The 20,864-nt window shown below is 35.6% G+C and overlaps 1 protein-coding gene and 1 pseudogene across 2 annotated transcripts in view; one reads left to right on the top strand and one right to left on the bottom strand.

The window, feature by feature from the left end:
- VPS13B (vacuolar protein sorting 13 homolog B) overlaps window positions 1-20,864 on the top strand; it is a 794,525-nt gene that overhangs the window by 209,257 nt on the left and 564,404 nt on the right. For both annotated transcript variants that reach the window (XM_063079322.1, XM_063079323.1), the window contains exons 18-19: window positions 15,027-15,161; window positions 16,050-16,223. In XM_063079322.1, the coding sequence (XP_062935392.1) occupies window positions 15,027-15,161; window positions 16,050-16,223 (309 nt within the window). The remainder of the gene's footprint in view (window positions 1-15,026; window positions 15,162-16,049; window positions 16,224-20,864) is intronic.
- Window positions 2,697-3,834, bottom strand: LOC134364137 (actin, clone 302-like; annotated as a pseudogene).

Genomic DNA, 20,864 nt, shown 5'->3' with positions numbered 1-20,864 from the left:
ATCTCTAGAACTCTTTTCATCTTGCAGATCTGAAACTCTATACCCATTAAACCATAGCTCCCCATTCTCCGCTCCTCCAGGCCTCTAGAAAACACCATTTTGCTTTTTGTAAAACACCATTCTACTTTTTGTCTGTGTGATTTTGACTACTCCAAATACCTCAAATAAGTGGAATCATTACACTAGTTATGTTTTTGTAACCGTCTTATTTCACTTGACATGATGTCCTCAAAGTTCATCTATGTTGTAACATGTGTCAGAATTTTCTGTTTTTTTTTTAAGATTGAATAATATTTCATTGTATGTATATATCACATTTTATTTAACTATTCATCCTTTGATGGATACTTTGGTTGCTTCCATGTTTCAGCTATTGTGAATAATGCTACTGTGAACACGGATATACAAATATCTCCTTGAGACCCTGCTTTCAGTTTTTATGGGTATATATCCAGAAATGCAACTGGTAGATCTTATGGTAGTTTTATTTTTAATTTTTTGAGGAACCGCCATACTGCTTTTTGCAGTAGCTGTACCATTTTACATTCTTTCCAACAGTGCACAAGGATTCCAGTTACTCCACATACTCAATAACACTTGTGTTCTGTTTTTTGATAGGAATCATCCTAATAAGTGTGACGTGGTATCTCACTGTAGTTTTGATTTGCTATTTCTTAATAATTAGTGATTTTGAGCATCTTTTCATGTGATTAATGGCCATTTGTATATCTTCTTTGGAGAAATGTCTGTTCAAGTCCTTTGCCCATTTTTGAAGTGGGTTGTTTTCTTGTTAAATTTTAGGAGTTTTGTTTATATCCTGGATATCAGTTTCTCATCAGATACATGATTTGCAAATATTTTCTCCCATTCTTTCCCTCCTTACGTTTTAATAGCAGTTTAAAGTCTTCTTTTAGGCACTTTTCACAATATCAAGTAGGTGTATATTTGTGTAATTATTGTTTTAATGAATGCTTCTCTCACAAGATTGTGAGTTTCATGAGAAAAGAGCCTGAATTGATCTTGTTTACTCCTGCAGTGCCAGGCTGAGTCTGGTATATAGTAGTTTCATTTATTGAATAAATGAGTGAGTGAATGAAAGAAATTCATGAGTCAAAGTTAGTGCATGCATGAGGGGCTATCAGTAGATGATTATGTATAGATACAGACAGAAATTTGCATCCTTAAGCCAGGATGAAAGTCTAGTAGAAGCAAATTCTTATCCAGAAGCTCATGGCCTTCAGGGAAGTGTGATGGTTAACTGGGCCAAGGCACCTGATCACCCTACACAGTGAGAAACAGTACAGCGCTATGTGCAGTAGGCCTTTGATTTTGTCATGGATTGGAGTGCAATTGAAGTAGCAAGACTGAATCTTGGTTGTATGCAGTCAGAGTTCTCATAATAAAGAAGAGCTTGTTGGAGTCCAGGTTTCATCTTGGTCAGGTAATTAGACAATTTTTACCTTGTGGCAGAATTGAGTGTACCTTGTGGAAGAATGTGAATTGAAAGGAGAATGATTTTGTCCTATGTGAAGTGAATGTTGATTTATTTTTATTTTGGTGTGTTCTTCACCAACTCCCACAAAACACATATGCACACACGCACACACATATACCACACACGCATGTGCGCATGTGCAGTGTTTCCTTAATTTAAAAGATAAATTTGCCTTTTGTTATGTCTCCTTTTATTTTTTCAGGTAGTAATGTAACGTTCTTATGCATGTTTAAAAATTAAAAAACAATCTTTGCCACATTTGCCCTATTGTGCTTACAGTAAGGTGTTTTAAAATAGACTCTAGGCCTATTTCCTGAAATGATCTCATTTTATTTTTTGCCCTAATGCTTACATAGTATATTTTCTAAAATTTGGTGCCCAATATTGATGGTTTCTTCTCCCTTTCCTCCCCCTTTGGCTTATATTAAACTTGGAATATGAGGTTTAATATAATATGACTTTTGCACAGCAGTCCTTTAGATATTTCTACCAGTGGTTATTACTGAGACCTTAGTTTCATATATTTCCTTTCCGTATGTGTTATGATATTACCTAATCCAAGAAGCAGGCATTCTGTTTATTCTTAAGTTTTTATTTTCATATTTTATCACGTTATTTTTTGTTTTTTAATTATTTTATTTTATTTTATTTTTTTCTCACTTTAAGGTGTGCACTTTTATTGAACTGGTCTCAAGTCAGTGTACAGGTAAGCCCTGGCTGCCTCTACACCTCAGCCCACTCCCAGGGAGACCAAAAGCCTTCAAACATCTCAAATTGGGGGACAGAAACGGGGGCCACAATGGCTGATCATTCAAAATAAAACAAAATAAAAAGGTATTAAGGGGAAGATTAAAAAAATTTGCATTACATAATTTACACAAAAGCAATGCTGTCACCTCCCTTGTGTGGACTTGGGTGAGGACTGGGCCATTCTCCCTAGGGAGAAGTGGGGTGGCTTTTGGGAGGGCAAGGGACTTCCTGTAACAATGCATCTCACAATATTTGGAATGACTATTTTAAAAAAAGGACAATGTACAATCAAATTCCTTGGCCACATTGTAGAACTTTGGGGATGCTCCCTCCAACCGACTGCTGTCACCTTCACCGTTCCAGTTTTTAAATCCTGAGTCAAGCCAACCCCTCCCCCCCAAAAACCAACCAAACAAAAAAAACCAAATAAAGCCATGCCAATCTCATCTCGTTAGGTTTTGTCAAGAAAGGGTGTAATGCAACTAAGTAACAGTCTGCCTAGAAAGCATTTGTGGTGGATGATGGAGGGGCCAGACTTGTCGTACTCCTGCTTCTGATCCACATCTGCTGGAAGGTGGACAGCGAGGCCAGGATGGAGCTACTGATCCACACAGAGTACTTGTGCTCAGGGGGAGTGATGGTCTTGATCTTCATGATGCTAGGTGCCAAGGCTGTAATCTCCTTCTGCATCCTGTCTGCGATGCCTGGGTACATGGTGGTGTCACCATACAGCACTGTGTTGGCGTACAGGTCCTTGTGGATGTCCACATCACACTTCATAATGGAGTTGAAGGTAGTTTCGTGGATGCCACAGGGTTCCATGCCTAGGAAGGCAGGCTGGAAGAGAGCCTCAGGGCAGTAGAACCTCTCGTTGCCGATGGTGATCACCTGACCATCAGGCAACTTGTAGCTCTTCTCCAGGGAGGAGTTGGAGGCTGCTGTGGCCATTTCCTGCTTGAAGTCCAGGATGACATAGCACAGCTTCTCCTTGATGTCATGCACAATTTCCCGCTCAGCCGTGGTGGTGAAGCTGTAGCCGTGAGGTAGTCTGTCAGGTCCCGGCCAGCCAGGTCCAGACACAGGATGGCATGGGGGAGGACGTACCCCTTATAGATGGGCACAGTGTGGGTGACCCCGTCACTGGAGTCCATCACGATGCCAGTGGTGTGGCCAGAGGCATACAGGGACAGCACAGCCTGGATAGCCACATACATGGCTGGGGTGTTGAAGGTCTTGAACATAATCTGGGTCATCTTTTCACGGTTGGCTTTGGGGTTCAGTGGGGCCTCGGTCAGCAGCACGGGGTGCTCCTCGGGGGTCACATGCAGCTCATAGTAGAAGGTGTGGTGCCAAATTATCTTCATGTCGTCCCAGTTGGTGATGATGCCATGCTCAATGGGGTACTTAAGGGTCAGGATGCCTCTCTTGCTCTGGGATTCGTCACCCACGTAGGAGTTCTTCTGACCCATACTCACCATCATGCCCTGGTGTCGAGGGAAGACGTCCCAGGGGGCATCGGTGCCTGTGAAGCCAGCCTTGCACATGCCGGAGCTGTTGATGACGAGTGCAGCAATATCATCATCCATGGTGAGCTGGGTGGAGGATGTGAACCGACGCCGGCGGCGGAGCGGAGAGGGCTAGGGGCCTGTGTTCACGGGCTGGACGTGGTTTCAGCTGTTGACATGTTATTTTTTAAAATTTCATGTATGAGGGTAGTACTAAATGATTATAACTACTCATTGGGTATTATTTGTTATTTCAACCAAGAACTTTGATGTATAGAAACAAACACTCTAATTTGTATCACATTGTTATTGGTATCACAGCAATAATTTATAATAATTCTTCACTTGGCATTGTAGTTCCAGAGGCTAGAGGGAGATACCAAGGTTTTGTAAAGTTTTCCTTGCGAAATAAGTTTGGAAACAAGTTTATAGTTATTCCTTTAAAATTTTAGCTCATCTTTCATCACCTACTTTACCTCTTTCATATTGTTTTCTTCTGTTTATTCAAAACATAACTACTTTAGTTACTATAAATTTTCTTTGCCTTTAAAAAGTATTCTGAATATTGCTACCTGAAAGCCCACTTTTCTTTTTCGTATCCCATCATGTTATTTTTTTTTTTAATTTTAGTTTTTTTATCTTAACATTTACTTGTACATTTTTGTAGGGCTCAGTGTGTTGTTTCAGTAGATGGAAATGCTGCACAATGATTTACTTAGGGTATAGAGCATACCCGTTAGTCCACCACTTCCTCTCCCCCCATCTTCCTTCCTCTGGCCTCAGTAACCATTATTCTACTCTCTACTTTTATGAGAGCTACTTTTTTTTTTTTTAAGATTTCAAGAGTGAGATCATGTGGTATTTGTTTTGAGTGAGACCATGCAGTGTTTGTCTTTCTGTGCCTGACTTCACTCAATATAATGGTTTCTAGATCCATCCATGTTGCTGCAAATGATAAGATATCATTTCTTCTTTAGCTGAATAGTATTCCATTGTGTATATATACCAGTTTTTTTTTTCATCCATTCATCTGTTGACGGACATTTAAGTTGATTCCATCTCTTGTCTATTCTGAATAGTGTTAGGATGAACATGGGAGTGCAGGTGTCTTTTCGATATATTGATTTCATTTCCTTTGAGTATATACCTAGTAGTGGGATAGCTGGGTTGTAGGCTAGATCTATTTTTAGTTCTCTGAAGAACCTCCATACTGTTTTCCACAATGGCTGTACCAATTTACATTCCCACCAACAATGTAGGAAGGTTCTGTTTTCTCTGCATCCTTGCCAGCATTTGTTATTGTCTTGTTGGTAATAGGCATTCTAACTGGGGTTAGATGACATCTCATTGTGATTTTAATTTACATTTCTCTGTCGATTAGTGATTTTGAGCATTTTTCATGTGCTTATTGACCATTTGTATGTCTTCTTTCAAGAAATGTCTATTCAGGTCCTTTGCCCGTTTTTAAATTGGGTTATTTGTTGTTTTGCTGTTGAGTAGAGTTCCTTATATATTCTGGATCTTAGTCCCATGTCTGTGTAGTTTGCAAACACTTTGTCCCATTCTGTAGGTCATCTCATCACTTTGTTGACCCTTGCTGTGAGGAAGCTTTTTAATTTGATGTAGTCACATTTATGTATTTTTGCTTTAGTTGCCTGTTTCTTTGTAGTCTCACTCAAAAAAGCTATGCCTACTCCCATTTTGTGTAGTTTTCCCTATGTTTTCTTCTAGTAGTTTCCTAGTTTCGGGTCTTAAATTTAGGTCTTTAATCAATTTTGAGTTGATTTTTTGGTATGGTGAGAGATAGGGGTCTAGTTTCAATTTTCTGTGTGTATGTACAGTTTTCCTAGTAACATTTATTGAAGAGGCTTTCCTTTACCCACTTATATTCTTTGCACCTTTGTCAAAAATCAATTGGCTGTAAGAGCATGGGTTTATTTCTGTGCTCTCTATTCCATTGTATTGGTCTATTGTCTATTTTTATGCCAATACTAGGCTTTAATATTTAATCTTGTCCATCCACTGCAGCTAATTACAGCTGTTAGAGCTAAAAGCAATCTTAGTCATAATCAAAATCCAATCCCTCATTTTTTCAGGTGAAGAAACTGAGCCACAGAAGTTTAAATCCAAGATTACACCGTTGTTTGATGGCAGAGTTTTTACTAGAATAAAGGTCTATTGATTAGTAGTGTATCTTTCAATAAACTCCCTTAATTCTCTTTAATGTACTGTATATGAACTGAAATTCCCCAGTTGAATCTTGTATTGTTTGTAATAACAACAACAATAATGACAATATAGTAGCTAATATTGATTGAGCACTTACATGCCAAATGCACTGTTTATCACTGCACATAGTGCTCATGACTAATTGTAAAATAGCTAGTGATTTATACCCATTTTACAAATGAGAAAACTGAAACAGAGTATTTAAGTAAATTTTGGGGTTCATCATGTGTTTAATGTCTCTGCATACCCTGCAGTATTTAACCTGAAAAATTCTCGTTGATTCCTCATCTGTCACAGATGAACTATCAGGCGGGAGAAAATTCATATATAAGTTACTTTTACCTAAGAAACATACAGCATGACCTCTAAAAAAATCTAAAAAACATAGAGAAAACAGAAAACCAGAGTAGGAAAGAGGCACTGATACTTTGGCTGCCCCAGTGGGCTATTGCAACTTCAGTAACTAATGGGCTTGCGTTTTAGTCACCAAAAGAGGGTGGGGAACAAGAAAGGAGGAACTGGAAATGATGTTCCACTTCTATAAGTTCATTACTTGAAAGAACTTGTGAAAAGGTAGACTGTTTTAAAGATCTATGCCTCTCATGTTTTAACAACCAAGGTTTTTGTGTTAGCCTTGATTGCAAAGGGGAAGGATGCTTTCCTGGAGAATTTATAACCATAATCCCGTCCTCACTCAGATCTTAATTTCTTGCATGATTTAGGAACTATCAAACCAATAGTAGTTAAAATGTGATCCTGAGTAGTCTGGTTACATCTCTGGATACCTAATAGTAAATGCAAATATTTGTTGTGGCATGTACCCTCAGCTCTGGTAGTGTATTTTCAAAAGAAAAGACTTGAATACTCACAATCCCAAATTACAAAGAACTTGAGGAAATAACCTACTAAGAGCAAGTGAGTGGAAACTCACAATGACAAAATTAGACTCCTAGAATGTCAGATAATACAATTGTCGGAAACAATATAAAATGACTATGTTTAAAATGATAAAAGTAAAAGATGGAGTTGAAAGTATGTGAGAATCTTAAGATATTATCAAAAAAGACTAGAGAATTTTTAAAAGAAAAATGCAATCTTTGGAGGTCATAAGTCATTGAATGTATTTAACAACAGATATTAATACACAGCCAAAGACGCTGTTAGTGAATTTGAAGGTGATTATAAGAAACTATCAGAACACTGCACTGAAAATAGAAATGAAAAGTGTGAAATGTAGTTCAATAGATGTGGATGCTAGAATGAGAAGATTCTTTCCGTATGTCTATTGACTGTCATAAGGAGAGAGTAGGAAAGAAGCAATAGAGACTTTTTTCCCCTGAAAAAATTGATGCAAGATATGAATCTTCAGATTTAAGAATCATAAATCCCGAGTAGGAAAAACAAACTGAAACCTCTAAATAGGCATATTTTGGTGAAACTCTGGTATGCTAAAGAACAAGCACAAACCTTTAAAGGCAGCCAGAGAGGAAAGATATTAAGACATGATCTACCAACATAAATGTTAGTTTTTTAGTTTCCCATACTTGGTAATGAAGATGTCAAGGATAAAGAAAATTATTTGTTCTTGACATATATTTGAAGTACTATGCTAAGCTATCTGGAATTCCCTTCTTTTAAGCATGTACAATCTAGTGACCCTACACTTTCCAGCCAGAGTGAGTTATTGAATCTTGTCAGACTATATCTAGAAGTTATAAATTCCTCGGTATTCTAACCAGGCTTTGTCCCCTTCCAAATAAAAAAGTTTTATTTTTCTATTCTCTTGTACCCAATAATGTTCATACTTGGTTGGAATCAACATAGCAGAGCAATCAAAGTTAATCAATAAGCTTGAAAAGGAGTAGGTTCTTTTTATTAAAAAAATTTTTTAGGACTTTTTCTTAGAGCAATTTTAGGTTGACAGTACAATTGAGAGAAAGGTATAGAGATTTCCCCTGTACCCCCTACCCCAACACATGCATAGCCTCTCCCCCTTTATCAAGATCCCTATCAGAGTGTTACATTGGTGAACCCCTACTGATGTGTAATAATCATTGGATTCCATAGTTTACTTTAGGGCTCACTTTTGGTGTTGTACATTTAGGGTTCACTTTTGGTGTACATTTTATGGGTTTGGACAAAATAATGATAAATATCCATCATTATAGTATCATACAGAATGTTTTCACAGCCATAAAAATCCTGCGTGCTCTATTTACCTCTTCCTTCACCCTGCAAACCCTTCTACTACTGATCTTTTTTATATCTCCATATGTTTTCCTTTTCCAAAATGTCATTTAGTTAGAATCATACAGTATCTTGCCTTTTCAGATTGGTTTCTTTCATTTAGTCATTTGGATGTAAGGTTCCTCCATGCCTTTTCATGACTTGATAGCTCATTTCTTGTTAGTGCTAATATTATACTGTTTGGATGTACCACAGTTTATCCATTCATCTACTGAAGGACATCTTGGTTGCTTCCATGTTTTGGCAATTATAAATAAAGCTACTATAAATATTTCTGTGTGTGTTTTTGTGTGGATGTAAGTTTCAGCTCCTTTGGGTGGACACCAAAGAGCACATCTGCTGGATTATATTCTAAGAGTACGTTTAGTTTTGGAAGAAACTTTTCTGAAATGGCTGTACCATTTTTCATTCCCACCAGCAATGAATGAGAGGTCCTGTTGCTCCCCATCCTCACCAGCATGTGGTGTTTTCTGTGAGGTTAATTCTTGGTAATTATGCAAATAAGTTTTCCAAGAACGTATAGGGTTAGTGTGACAAAGACATGAGGGAGAGAGACTGATTGATGTAATTGTAGAGTTAAAAGAAAATTTTATGTTGTTAATCATTATTTTATATTAAGAATTATGTCATAAGCTAGGTGGCAGAATATATCGCTTTAAATCTAGGCATGTCTTATCATTATTCTGTCACTATGAAGCTGAGTCTTTACTTGTCAAATATTTATTTGCCATTGTTGATGTTAAAAAAAAGTTAAGAAGCAGAGAAGCTGATCTGTAGATAGGTTTGGTCAGTAAATGCCTGTTGACTCTCTTTTTGCTGGTGATTAAAGCAATATGTACAGGGATTGCTGAGATGCAAGTGGGTATGAAAAATGAAAAGTAAGCTCTTGCTAGAGAAGACTGTGTTTTGTTCCTTGTGAATAAAGTTCAGTTCTGTCACTTAATTACCACTGTGACTTGCATGTTTGGAGGTTACTTTTTATTTCATTCTATTTTAAAATTTATTTTAATTGACATTGTAATTGTACATGTTCATATGGGGTACAATCTGATATACTTATATAGTATAATGATCAAGTCAAGGTAGTTAATATCACCTTATGCATTTGTCATTTCTTTGTGGTGAAAACATTCAAAAGCCTCTAGCAATTATGTAATATACAAAATTTAGCTGTTAACCATAGACACCCTACTGTGCAATAGAACACAGTAGGAGAACTTATTCCTCCTATCTGATTGTAATTTTGTACTGGTTGCCTAACCTATCCGTATTTTCCCTTTCCCAATTTCTGGTTAACCACTATTCTACTCTTTGTCTCTATAATGTCAACTTTTTTTTTTCTTTAAGATTACACATATGAGTGAGATCATGTGGTATTTGTCTTTCTGTGCCTGTCTTACTTCACTTAACATAATGACCTCCAGGTCCATTCATGTTGCTGCAAATGACAGGATTTCATTCTTTTTATGGCTGAATAGTATTCCATTGTATATACATACTACGTTTTTCTTTGATCCATTCATCTGCTGTTGGACATTTAGATAATCTTCTGTTTACATTAGGTTCATCTGAATAATCTAGAATCATCTCCCTATTTCAAGATCAGTTTATTAAGAACCTTAATTCTCCTTTGCCTTGTAATATAGCATATTTACAGGTATTTAGGATATGGACATATTCTAGGGGGTGCATAATTCTGCCTACCACAAAGGATTTAGCTTTTAGGACCAACACTCACTGTCTGTGTCTCTGTCTCTAGTCTTCCTTTCCCCTAAATCTTTGAATATAATTATATAATAATTTTTACTTAAATCTACATTTAATATGAATATATTATGACGATGTATATATGAGTCATTTATGTTACAATTAATAATTGGCTTGTTTTGTTTTTTGTTGTTATTTGACTAATGTTTTATGTACTTATTTTTAATTAATTCTCCTAAATTGACAGAAACATGTCTTCTCTGAGTATGTTCAAATGCAGATAATTAGTTTTAATTTCCAGAGTCATTATTCTTTTAGTATACTTTCCTTCTTCTTCTATTTCTGTTTGCTCTCTAGGCCTACCATAGAGATGTCCTGAAATTTCCTTTTATCATTGTCCTTGGATTCCCTTTTCTTCTATGTAGGATTCCCTGTTTACTAGATCACATGTATTAGTCTTTCTTGTTTTATTCTCTCTTTTTTTGTGGAGCAGAATCTTCTAGTTATCTTTCTAGCATAGGAAGAAAACTTTTTTCAGATCTAGTATGTCTGAATGAATCTTTATTTTACCTTTATATGTGATTGATTGATTGATTGATTGATTGGCTTTGTATAGATTTTTAGGTTGCGAGTCATTTTCCCACAGAATTTAAAAGCATTGCTTTATTGTCTTCTTTCTTTTGGTATCGCTGTTGAGAAGTGTGACACCATTTTAATTGTTTAGCCTTTGTAAGTTACCTATTTTTGTTTTTATGTGTCTTTTTTTTCTTTTTTTTTAATCCTGAAAACTTTCTGGAGCTTCTCTTTAGCCCTAATATTCAGGTGGTATGTGTTTATGTGTGTGTGTTTTTGTGTTTATGTGTGGTGGGTATATGGTAGACCTTTTAAAATTGGAACTCCCATTTTTCAGTTTTGGGAAATATTCTTGAATTATATCTTTGATTATTTTCATTTTAACAGTTCTTTTTAGAGCATTTGGTTTTCAGATATTGGATTGCTTAGGGTGATCCTTTCATTTTACTGTCATTTGTCTCCCAATTTCAATCTCTTTGGATTTTTGTATTTTAATTTATGGGAGGTTTTCTCAACTTTGTTTTTCATTCTTTCTCTTAATTTAAGGAGAAATAACATGTTTTTTAATTTCTAAGAGCTCTTTTTTGTTCTTTGAGAATTTCAAATAAACTTCCATTCTTGTTGCAGTATCTTCTGTACTCTCTGAAAATAGGAGTTAGTATTAGTTCTTGAAGTTTTCTTCTGCTCCCTGCATTGTATGTTTGCCCTGTTTCTTTTCTCTGTGTTTTTGAAAATTCTCTGCCTGACACATTAGTGACTTCCATCTAATATTTGATGATCCTTCATATTGTGGAATAAAGTACTAAATAACCAATTGGAACTTCTGTATGAGGTTGGAACTTCTTTAATGTCTGGTGTCATTGTAGGAGAGAATTGGATACAACTCATTTTTTGTTGATAGATAATTATCAGTATCTCTGGTTCCTTTTTCTTGGGATGGTCAGTTTGCACATAGAGAAGTCCTTCCATGTTTCTGCTGGTGTTATAAGCCTGGCACTCAGAGTTCTTAGAGAGTAATAGAATGGGAGATCTCATTCAGTATGTATACTCTATACAGATTTTTAGATAATTCCCCATGTTTAGCATGCATCCTTTTTTTGGGGGGGGGGGTTGTATTTCATATTCCTTAGTCCAGAGTCCTGCTGGTTCAACCTCTCCAAAGTGAACCCTCTGTCTTCTGCGGGATGAGTGTGGGGTAATTGCTTGTCTGCATGAATTAAGAGAAAGAACCTGTGGTCATTAGATAGACTTGCGGTCATTCCTCATCTTTTTAGCCTCATGTGCATTTCTACCTGTGAAATGCCTGTTTTCTTTACTTTTTATCTTTCTAGGGCTTATTGAAGATCAACTTGCTTCTTGGTTTAATCACCTGTAGGCACTTTTCTCTGTTTTACTTGTTGCTGCTTGATCATCACATATCCATCTTCCAAAATGCTAATGAAAGCTCTTGCCTCTTTGAGAACTGTCCATTCAGCTTTTGTCTTTTCATTTTCATTTCCTCATTAGTTTAGGGCCCTAAAAAATTTCTTAACAGTAGCGTTCAAGGGGGCAACAGAGATAAACATATAGTTTGACTCCTTAATCTTGTTCCTCCACAGAGATAGATAGGTCATTCTCAGTTTATCTTTTAATTTATAGATGATGATTATAGGAGAAATCATAAGTTGGTTACTGAACACTGGAGAGTTGATACTCAGGGAGAGGTCTAAGTAAGGCTGGAAGAACTATGGCAGGCCAGAAAGTTGGTGGAGAAAAAATTAGGGTTAATGGTATACCACAGGACTAAGAATACGTGTTAGGAGTTATTTTTCACAAAAGTACTAGAAGGAGAAGAAATAGCAGTGCATTATTTTATATTTAATTATATTACAAATATTTATAATTAGTTTTAGATTATTTTGTTGGTAGTACAATGTAAAAATTGTATTACAGTTGCAGTGCCTTAAGGATTCCCCTCTTCCCTTCCTCTCTAGTGGAGTGTGACAGCAGCATTTGAGTAAATGTGTGTAAGAAGATTCCTCTTGATGTGTGTCAGCTGTCTGCACATGTTGTCAAAATCTTGTACACCCTCCCTAAATTAAGTTCTGTGTGACGTTCAGCTGAGTTCTCAGAATTAAGTACATTGAACGATAACTACAATTATTTTGACTTCCACAAGTAACAATAATAAGTAGTGATTTGTCTTAAGCCATGTAATGACAGGGCAAGTAATGCTGCCTATATCCGAAGCCACGTTTATTTAGCCTCAGATATTTTGCTCTTTTTGTTTTACCATGTTGCTTCCCTAACAGGAGATTTCCTTTCACAATTTCAGAGAGTAGCATTCATGTAAAACACAATCTGGGGCCAGCCCCGTGGCGCACTCGGGAGAGTGCAGCGCTTGGGGAGCGCAGCGGCGCTCCTGCCGCGGGTTCGGATCCTATATAGGAATGGCCGGTGCGCTCACTGGCTGAGCGCGGTGCAGATGACACCAAGCCAAGGGTTGCGATCCCCTTACGGGTCACAAAAAGACAACAAACCCCCCCCCCCAAAAAAAACCACAATCTGAATAGTGTTCAAGAAAATTTTGTGTCTCTAGGCCTTCATTTTTCTGTATGTAAGATGGAAATAGGAACAGCTACCTCAGTTTTTGTGTGTGTGACTAATAAATAAAGTAAACTAGGCATAGTGCGTGGATCTCAGTATGTGCTCAGTGATTGTTAGGTGCTATGACAACAACTACTACTTATAGTACTACTAGTACTAATATTACTACCACTACCACCACCACCACCACCACCACCATGATTATATAAGTATTTTTGACATTTAATTTTTTGTGACACTACTTAAGTTTTTTGAGTTATGGATTTTAAAGAATCTCATAAAATTGCCTTAGAAAAATGCATAGATACACAACATTTTAGATACCATTTCATAGGCTTCATAGACTCCTTAAAGTTTGCCATAGACCCCAGGTTCAGAACTCCTCCTCTGAGGATGATACCACTTCAAATGGAAACAAAACAGGTGGCAAATATAGGAAAATAACAAGTAATTGATACACAGTTGTTTAATGACCAAATAAAAATTTGCAAATTAATAGTTCCTTCTTAAGTAAGACTAAGTATGTGAGGTGTTTCTCAAGATGACATCCTCTAACCATTTGCAAATCATTTAGTGTGCTGGTTAAATTACATATTCCTGTGCCACAGCTCAGGAATACTCAATCATAATCCGTTGGAGAGGTTATGGGTGTTCCTGAATACACTAAAGTTTGAAATCAAAGATTTTAAGATACTGTTTAATGTATCTTTCATAGAAAGCTTATGGCTTTCTTAATTATTCATACATAAAGAAGTGTCAAATATGAAGGACAGTATATATTTAATCAAAGTATAGAATGGGGAAGGGCTGACCCTGTGGCTCACTCAGGAGAGTGCAGCGCTGGGAGCGCCGAGGCTGCAGGTACGGATCCTGTATAGGGATGGCCGGTGCGCTCACTGGCTGAGTGTGGTGCGGGCGACACCAAGCCAAGGACTGCGATCCCCTGACCGGTCACCCAAAAAAAAAAAATATATATATATATATATAGAGAGAGAGAGAGAGAGAGAATGGGGAAAAGAACGGAAATAATGTTGGTGGGTGCTCATGAATTTAGGCAAAATGCATGGTAAAGTCTTCTGTGATGGGATCAGGTTATGTTAAATACTTTAGCTCTTTCACTTACTAACTGTAGTGCTTTGGGCAAAAATTAGTTAACTCCTCCAGTTCTCATGTGTAAAATGAGGATAATAATAATATCTATATTATATAGGCCTTTAAAAGGGAGAACCACAGTTTGGTCCTGAGGATGGGTGAGAATTATCAGGCAGAAAACCAAGGTGTTTCCCCTTTTAAATTAAGTTTTCCCAACTATTTATTTATGGTAATTATTGCCTTCTGTGCTTTTATATCTTTCAGCAAGTAGTACATACTAGAGACATTAATGTCCTTTTTTTGGTTAATTGATAAAGATCCCTTTGCTTCTTTTTGACAACATAAAGTCAATTTTGCTTATAAGCTATCGTATTTTAACTTAGGAGCTGTTTTGAGCCTTCTTGTTTCTATTACATTACCAAGATATTTTGGGGAGTCTGTTTTAGTCAGTTTTCTGTTTAAAAGTCTGTGCCCATATGAAACTCAATTTATAAATTAAATTTGTTTCAGAAAGAAAAATCTTACTCTATATTCTAAAGCCAAACATGATTACTAAAACTGTCTCTTGTTTTTTAAACAAATATTTGTGAATTTACTTTTATTTCTTGAGCTCAATTAATCAAGACCTGACTGCGTAAGTATAGTTATGAGAGTTCAGCCCATTTATTTTAAAATTGTATCCTTTCACCTCCTAAATACTGAACTATGAAACCTAACACAAATACTGTAAGAACATCTGAGGTAGATAATTAAAGTATAATTAAGTTTAAATGCCTTGGTGAAGGAATATAAAAATTATTTAAATTCAATCGGCTAGTACATTTGCAGTTTTCTTTTATTAGGTGTGAAAACTAAGAATCCCCTGCCAACTCTTGAGGGCTCAATCCAGAACGTTGAATTGAAGTACTGCAGCACATCATTGGTCAAATGTGCCTCTGGGACCATGGGATCAATAAAAATTTGTGCCAAAGCCCCAGGTATGTGCAGCTGGACCACGTAAAACTTTATTGCCTGTATAGGAGAATTGGCCTTGCATTTTACAAGGAGCGTTACTGAAACAAGAATTTACTCATTGTTCCTATGAATCAGAGATTTTAAATTTTTTAAATTTTTATATGAAAAAGTTTTAATTGTGCCAGGATGATACTTCTTGACTTTAACAAATTAATTTTTATTTAAAGAAAAAAAGCTTTGCATTGTTTAAAGAATTGTTATGAGAGAGAAAAATTAAATGAATGTTTATTTTAGTTTTTGTGGTAATAGGAAGTATAGATATATATGAGGGTACTTTAAAAAGTTCATGAAAAAATAGAATTAGAAGATAATACTAATCTTTCCATGAACTTTTTGAAGTACTGTCTTTTAACTTAAAAACTTAATAAAAATGTTAGTATAATAGAATTAAAAAGAAAACAGCTGTTTTTAAATTTAGGGTTGTAATTGACTTCACCTTTCTACCAGTATTTTATTTTATATTTTCCTTAAGCTATTTGTAATTTTTTTAGTGATTTGTATTTATAATTTAGTGTAAGCAAAATTTCAAGATAAGTTTATAAAGGTTTAGATTCTGTTGAATTTTTGGAAGACAATATATTCAAGTTGTTTTCTTTCATAAGATTTTCTGAACATGTTCTACGTTCATTAGCAAAATGTTAAAATTTAATTTTAAGAGTTAAAAATACTTTTAATTTTATCAGTCAGCCTCCTTAGTGTATAACTAAATGTAGAGCTAAAATTACCAAACATAATTAAAATGTTATTTTATGGTGTTGGAATGTTTTCAGACCAAGCATCCTCAAGCTACTCCTGTATTTTATTTAACAAAATTTGTTGTTTTTCTTTTTTTCATAAATATTTCTATTCAGGTGACAGTGGAAAAGAGAAGTTGATTCCCTTGCTTCAGGGTCCTTCTGACACTAAAGACCTTCACCGCACCAAGTGGCTCAAAGAGAGTAGAAAGCCAGAATCTCTCTTAGCTCCAGATTTGATAGCCTTCACAATACAAGTTCCACAATGTATGGACTACTGCCACAATTCTGGTAAGTACAAACCTGTCATTATTCCCTTATTTTGCATTTCGTTTTCCAGAAACATTTTTAAAATTGAGAATTTTTTTCTTTTTTGGCAATTTGAATATACTGGGATACTCTCTGCAGTTGGGCTTTTTCAAAATTCAGATGAAGTATTTTTGTATCAATTTTGATCATTGAAATGTGTTTACAAACAATAATTGTTTTTATTTTGTATGAGAGAATTTAGCTGTATGTATAGCACTTAACTTCAGATGCATATCTATATAGTCCAACTGAGTTTTAAAATGTAGCATACCATGTAATATGTATTTTCTTGGGATATTAGCACTTTGATTATAACCCACAGTTTACCATATTAAAATTAGGTTTGGGCCTTCTGTAATTTTGTAGAAAGGAAAAGATTTTGATGATGGAACTAAGAAAAAAAGTCAGAGGTTATAATCTCATTTTTTAGAGTTATGTTTTTTTCTGGTAGCACTTTGCTTAGAATTTATTTCATTTTATTCAATGCCATAATAGCAGAGTCATACCTCTCATGTTGAGAGTAGATACCAGAACCATCAGTGAAAACTGGGGGGGTGGCAGGGGTGGCGAAGGTATGAGTTCAGCCATGAGTTCAGTTAGCCAGTATGTGAGTAATACTAAGTTGGTCAGTCAGTTAGGCTACAAATAAGATAACAATATGGAGATTTTGTTAAAGAGTAGTGGGTTTGGATGTTTTCTTCAGAATTAATTGGCCAGTGAGTAGTTTCACATAGTTGTCTAAGAGTAGAACTCCATCAACATTATTCAACAAGTACTGTAGCTTATAGAAAATACGTTAAGCATTACTAACTCCGAAGTAGAAACTATGAAACAATTTGTAATTAACTGACTAGACAGAGACTATATGGAGGTGAATGTTAAAGAAAGCAGTGCACATATGCAGGGACACAAAAGACATTTGCAAGATGAGATTTGTTGCAGTAGGGTTTGTAGCTGAATGGCATCCACATTAGAAAATGGAAATTACTACTGATGGTCCCTGATTTATGATCGTTTGTCTTACAATTTTCAACTTTACAATGGTGCAAAAGTGATACGCATTCAGTAGAAAGAAATAGAATACTCTCTGGAGATGCTGGGCAGGGGCAGTGAGCCATAGCTCCTAGTCAGCCATGTGATTACGAGGGTAAACAACCAATACTCCACCAGGGTACTGTCTTGCCAGATTGTGTCTAACTATAGGCTAATTTAAATGTTACGAGTATGTTTAAGGTAGGTGAGGCCAAGCTATGATGTTTGGTTGGTTAGATATGTTAAATATATTTTTGACTTACCTTAAGATGGGTTTATTGGGACGTAACCCTGTGGTAAGTTTTGGAGTGTCTGTATTTGAAAGGCAAGTCTGAGGATGTCCTATCAGCATGCTTCTAAAGACAAGACAACATTCCTCAGAAAGAAGAAATCAGCCTAGTGAATATTGATGTGGAACCCTAAGGAAAGAATGTTACGAGGATAATACCAAGACCCAAACTAGAACTGTGCCTGTGAATAAAAGATTTTACAATCTTTTAAGGCAGGAATTGATAAACATTTTAGTAAAGGGCCAGATAGCTAATATTTTAAGCTTTGTGGACCATATGGTCTTTGTCTCAACTATTCATTTCTGCTGTTATAGAACAAAAATAGCCATAGACAATACGTAGATGAGTGGACATGACTGTGTTCCAATAAAATTTTATTTACAAAATCAGGAATTGGGCTAGATTTGTCCTATGTGATTTGCCTACCCCAGTTTTAGGGAGAGGGGACTGGTGGTTAAATCAGCAGCATGCTTTTGTTAAATATCTTCCTATATATGTTGTTTAGTAAACTCTGTAATATAATTAACCAAGCAGTAGTTTTTGGTTGGTTTTGTTTTCAAATCATGAAATTATTAAGATGTTATTAAAATAATCAGGCCATCCGGTTACAGTTTTGATACCTTAGAAGGAACTAATCTTATCTGAGTCTGCCATATACTCTTGAGTTAGACAGGGACTTCTAGTTTTCTGTTTTGCCATATACACAATTAGTATTAATTAAGGAGTCAAGCTTATTTAAATAATAATCTGATTTTCTCCTAACAATATTCGTATTATTCTTTGTAATTTAATGAATGTTTAGGGTCGCAAAATTGTATATGTATCTTTAACTTTTCATATGGGCCTAAAAGTAAACTGGTAAAAGAAAAAATTATGTGATACCTATGATGTTTATAGGGTAAAGTTTTACATTTTTCCTTCTGTAAAGGAAATTTACCTAATATTCAGCGCTAGTGTTATGTTTAGTGATATGTTTATGGATTTGTGTGTAAAGTTTTAATGTGATCATATATTTGGTACTTTGAAAATGTTCCTTTAGGTATGTTTTAATGCTAAAATGTTATGATTTTGCTGTACATTCATATACTTATTTAGGGCATTTTTAAATTTAAATTTTCCACCCACCTTAGAACCACCACCACATTCATGGCTTAATGATTTAATGGTATGGTTTAAGGAGCTCATAAGTATTATTGTTCAAGCCAGTTTTAAAATAATTTTGATTGATATTCTGTTCATGTAACAAGATTTAAATTGGGTTGTGTGTATGTGTGTGTCTGTGCGTATGTGACTTTTTATTGACAAATGGTAAATTGAAATGAAATGATTTAACAGTCATTTAAGACTTTACTGAAATATATATCACCCTCTCAGCAAGTATTTTCCTGGCCATTGTATCTAATTTTTTTCCTCTTTCTCTCTCATACAAGCCCCTGTATGTGTGTGTGCACATGTACAAACACACATACAGTCTCAACACATACAGACTCACATTGATATGTAGTTCTTATTTCTCTACTCTTCTTTAGTTTTTCTTACTGTTTATCAGAGTCTACCGTACTATATATATGTTATGATTTATCTTGTTGATTTTTTTCCCTACTATTAGAATCTTATGCTTCATTTGGGCAGGAAGTTTTGTCTTTTTTTGGTCACTGCCATTTTCCCAGCATCTAGAATAATAACCAGCACATACTAGGCTAACATTAAATATTTAATGAATGAATAAGCAAGTAAGTGATGATTATTTTTAATTTTCTTTGGTTTTTGGGGCTAGGGCATCTAATGGAGTCTTTTCAGATATTTAAAAAGAAAGAAAAAAAGATGCTAGGTGGTTAAACCCTTCTAGATGAACAATTAAAGAGAAGCAGGAGTAATACCTGGCTCTTTCACACAAAAAAAGGTTAGGTGAGGTAGTTAATGAACTTTTCCCGTGGGTTTATAGCATTCGAATGATGATCATACTAACTGGCTTGTGAGGATCATGGCATGATGTGTAGAAGACAGCTGTACATGCTTCCAAATTGAGTAGAGGGAGTTAAAACTGGGGACCAGCAAATGTTATGGATGATATATAGAGGTCAATTAGGAATGAGTTTTGACAGGAGCTTAGTTAGGCAGAGTCTTTTGACTGTGGTTTCAGAATATGAGGGAATGGACAGCTTTATTAATAGGGATTAGGAATTAATATGACTGAAAGAAGTATTAAGGGTGTTAGTAAAACATTATAAATATACTACTTTACAATTTAAAAATCATTTTCTTGTGAAGTATTTTCTTTGTTTACAAAACAAGCCTGTTTTAGGCACAGCAAATATTACTTGTATCTTGCAAAGGAGGAAATAGAGGCCTAGAACTTAAATAACTTGTCCAGTGCCTAGCAAATCATACTCTGCACTAGAACCTGGGGCTTCTGAATATAACATTTTCCCACTGTTTTAGGCCATTTACCATTTTGTCTTTTAACCTTAGGACCACATTGCTAAATACTGCATCCCCTAGCCTTTAAAGTCCTTAACTTTGAGGAGCTCCTTTCATACTATATATTAAGCACTGTCAAAAGAACCACACTTTTATGATCTTACAACATTGCTTTGTCTTTGAAGTCTCAGCAATTCCCTTTGCACTCTTCCCTCTTCCCATCTTGATTGCATTCTTTGCACTTGACTGACTCTGATTACATTAAAGGAGCTGAAGGCTTGTGTGGGAGTACAGTGTGTTGGCCCATATTCTGTATTCATTGTTACTGTTCAGGGAAACCATGTAATGACACTAATATTTCTTACATTTGTTTGTATATTAGGGGTGAAATAGAGAAATAGATGCATCTCTGGCTCCTTCATAGGTAGAAGCACTTGGTGACTATAATTGATGTATGTAAAATATATTAAAATGGGTTCTAAACATTTTTCTTCCCTGATCTTTTAAGATATAGGTTTTGGCTGTTCTTCATATGCTATGTGTTGCCTGTGATTTATAGCAGGTTCTGCTTGCTGAAGAGTTTTGAGTCTTTGTTAATCATGGTATTAATATATAAATAAGTTTGGAGTGTCTTCTATTTAGGAATATAAAGTGATCACTAAGCCAGTGTTAGAAGTGTCTTTTACATGTCTCCCTCTCTGTATTTCCAGATCCATTGGATTTTTTTTTTTCATTTTCTCAATGGTGATTATGCTTTTACATATGCTGTTTTCTTCTGTCTGGGATTCTTATAATTATACTTGCCCTTTCTATACTTGCTTAATTTCAGCTCAGTTGTACAATCTGAGCTCAACTACTACTTCTTTAAGGAAGCCTTCCC

The sequence above is a fragment of the Cynocephalus volans genome, chromosome 15 (genome assembly GCF_027409185.1).
Source record: "Cynocephalus volans isolate mCynVol1 chromosome 15, mCynVol1.pri, whole genome shotgun sequence".
NCBI classification, from domain to species: Eukaryota; Metazoa; Chordata; class Mammalia; order Dermoptera; family Cynocephalidae; genus Cynocephalus; species Cynocephalus volans.
This window is presented reverse-complemented; position numbering and strand designations above follow the sequence as displayed.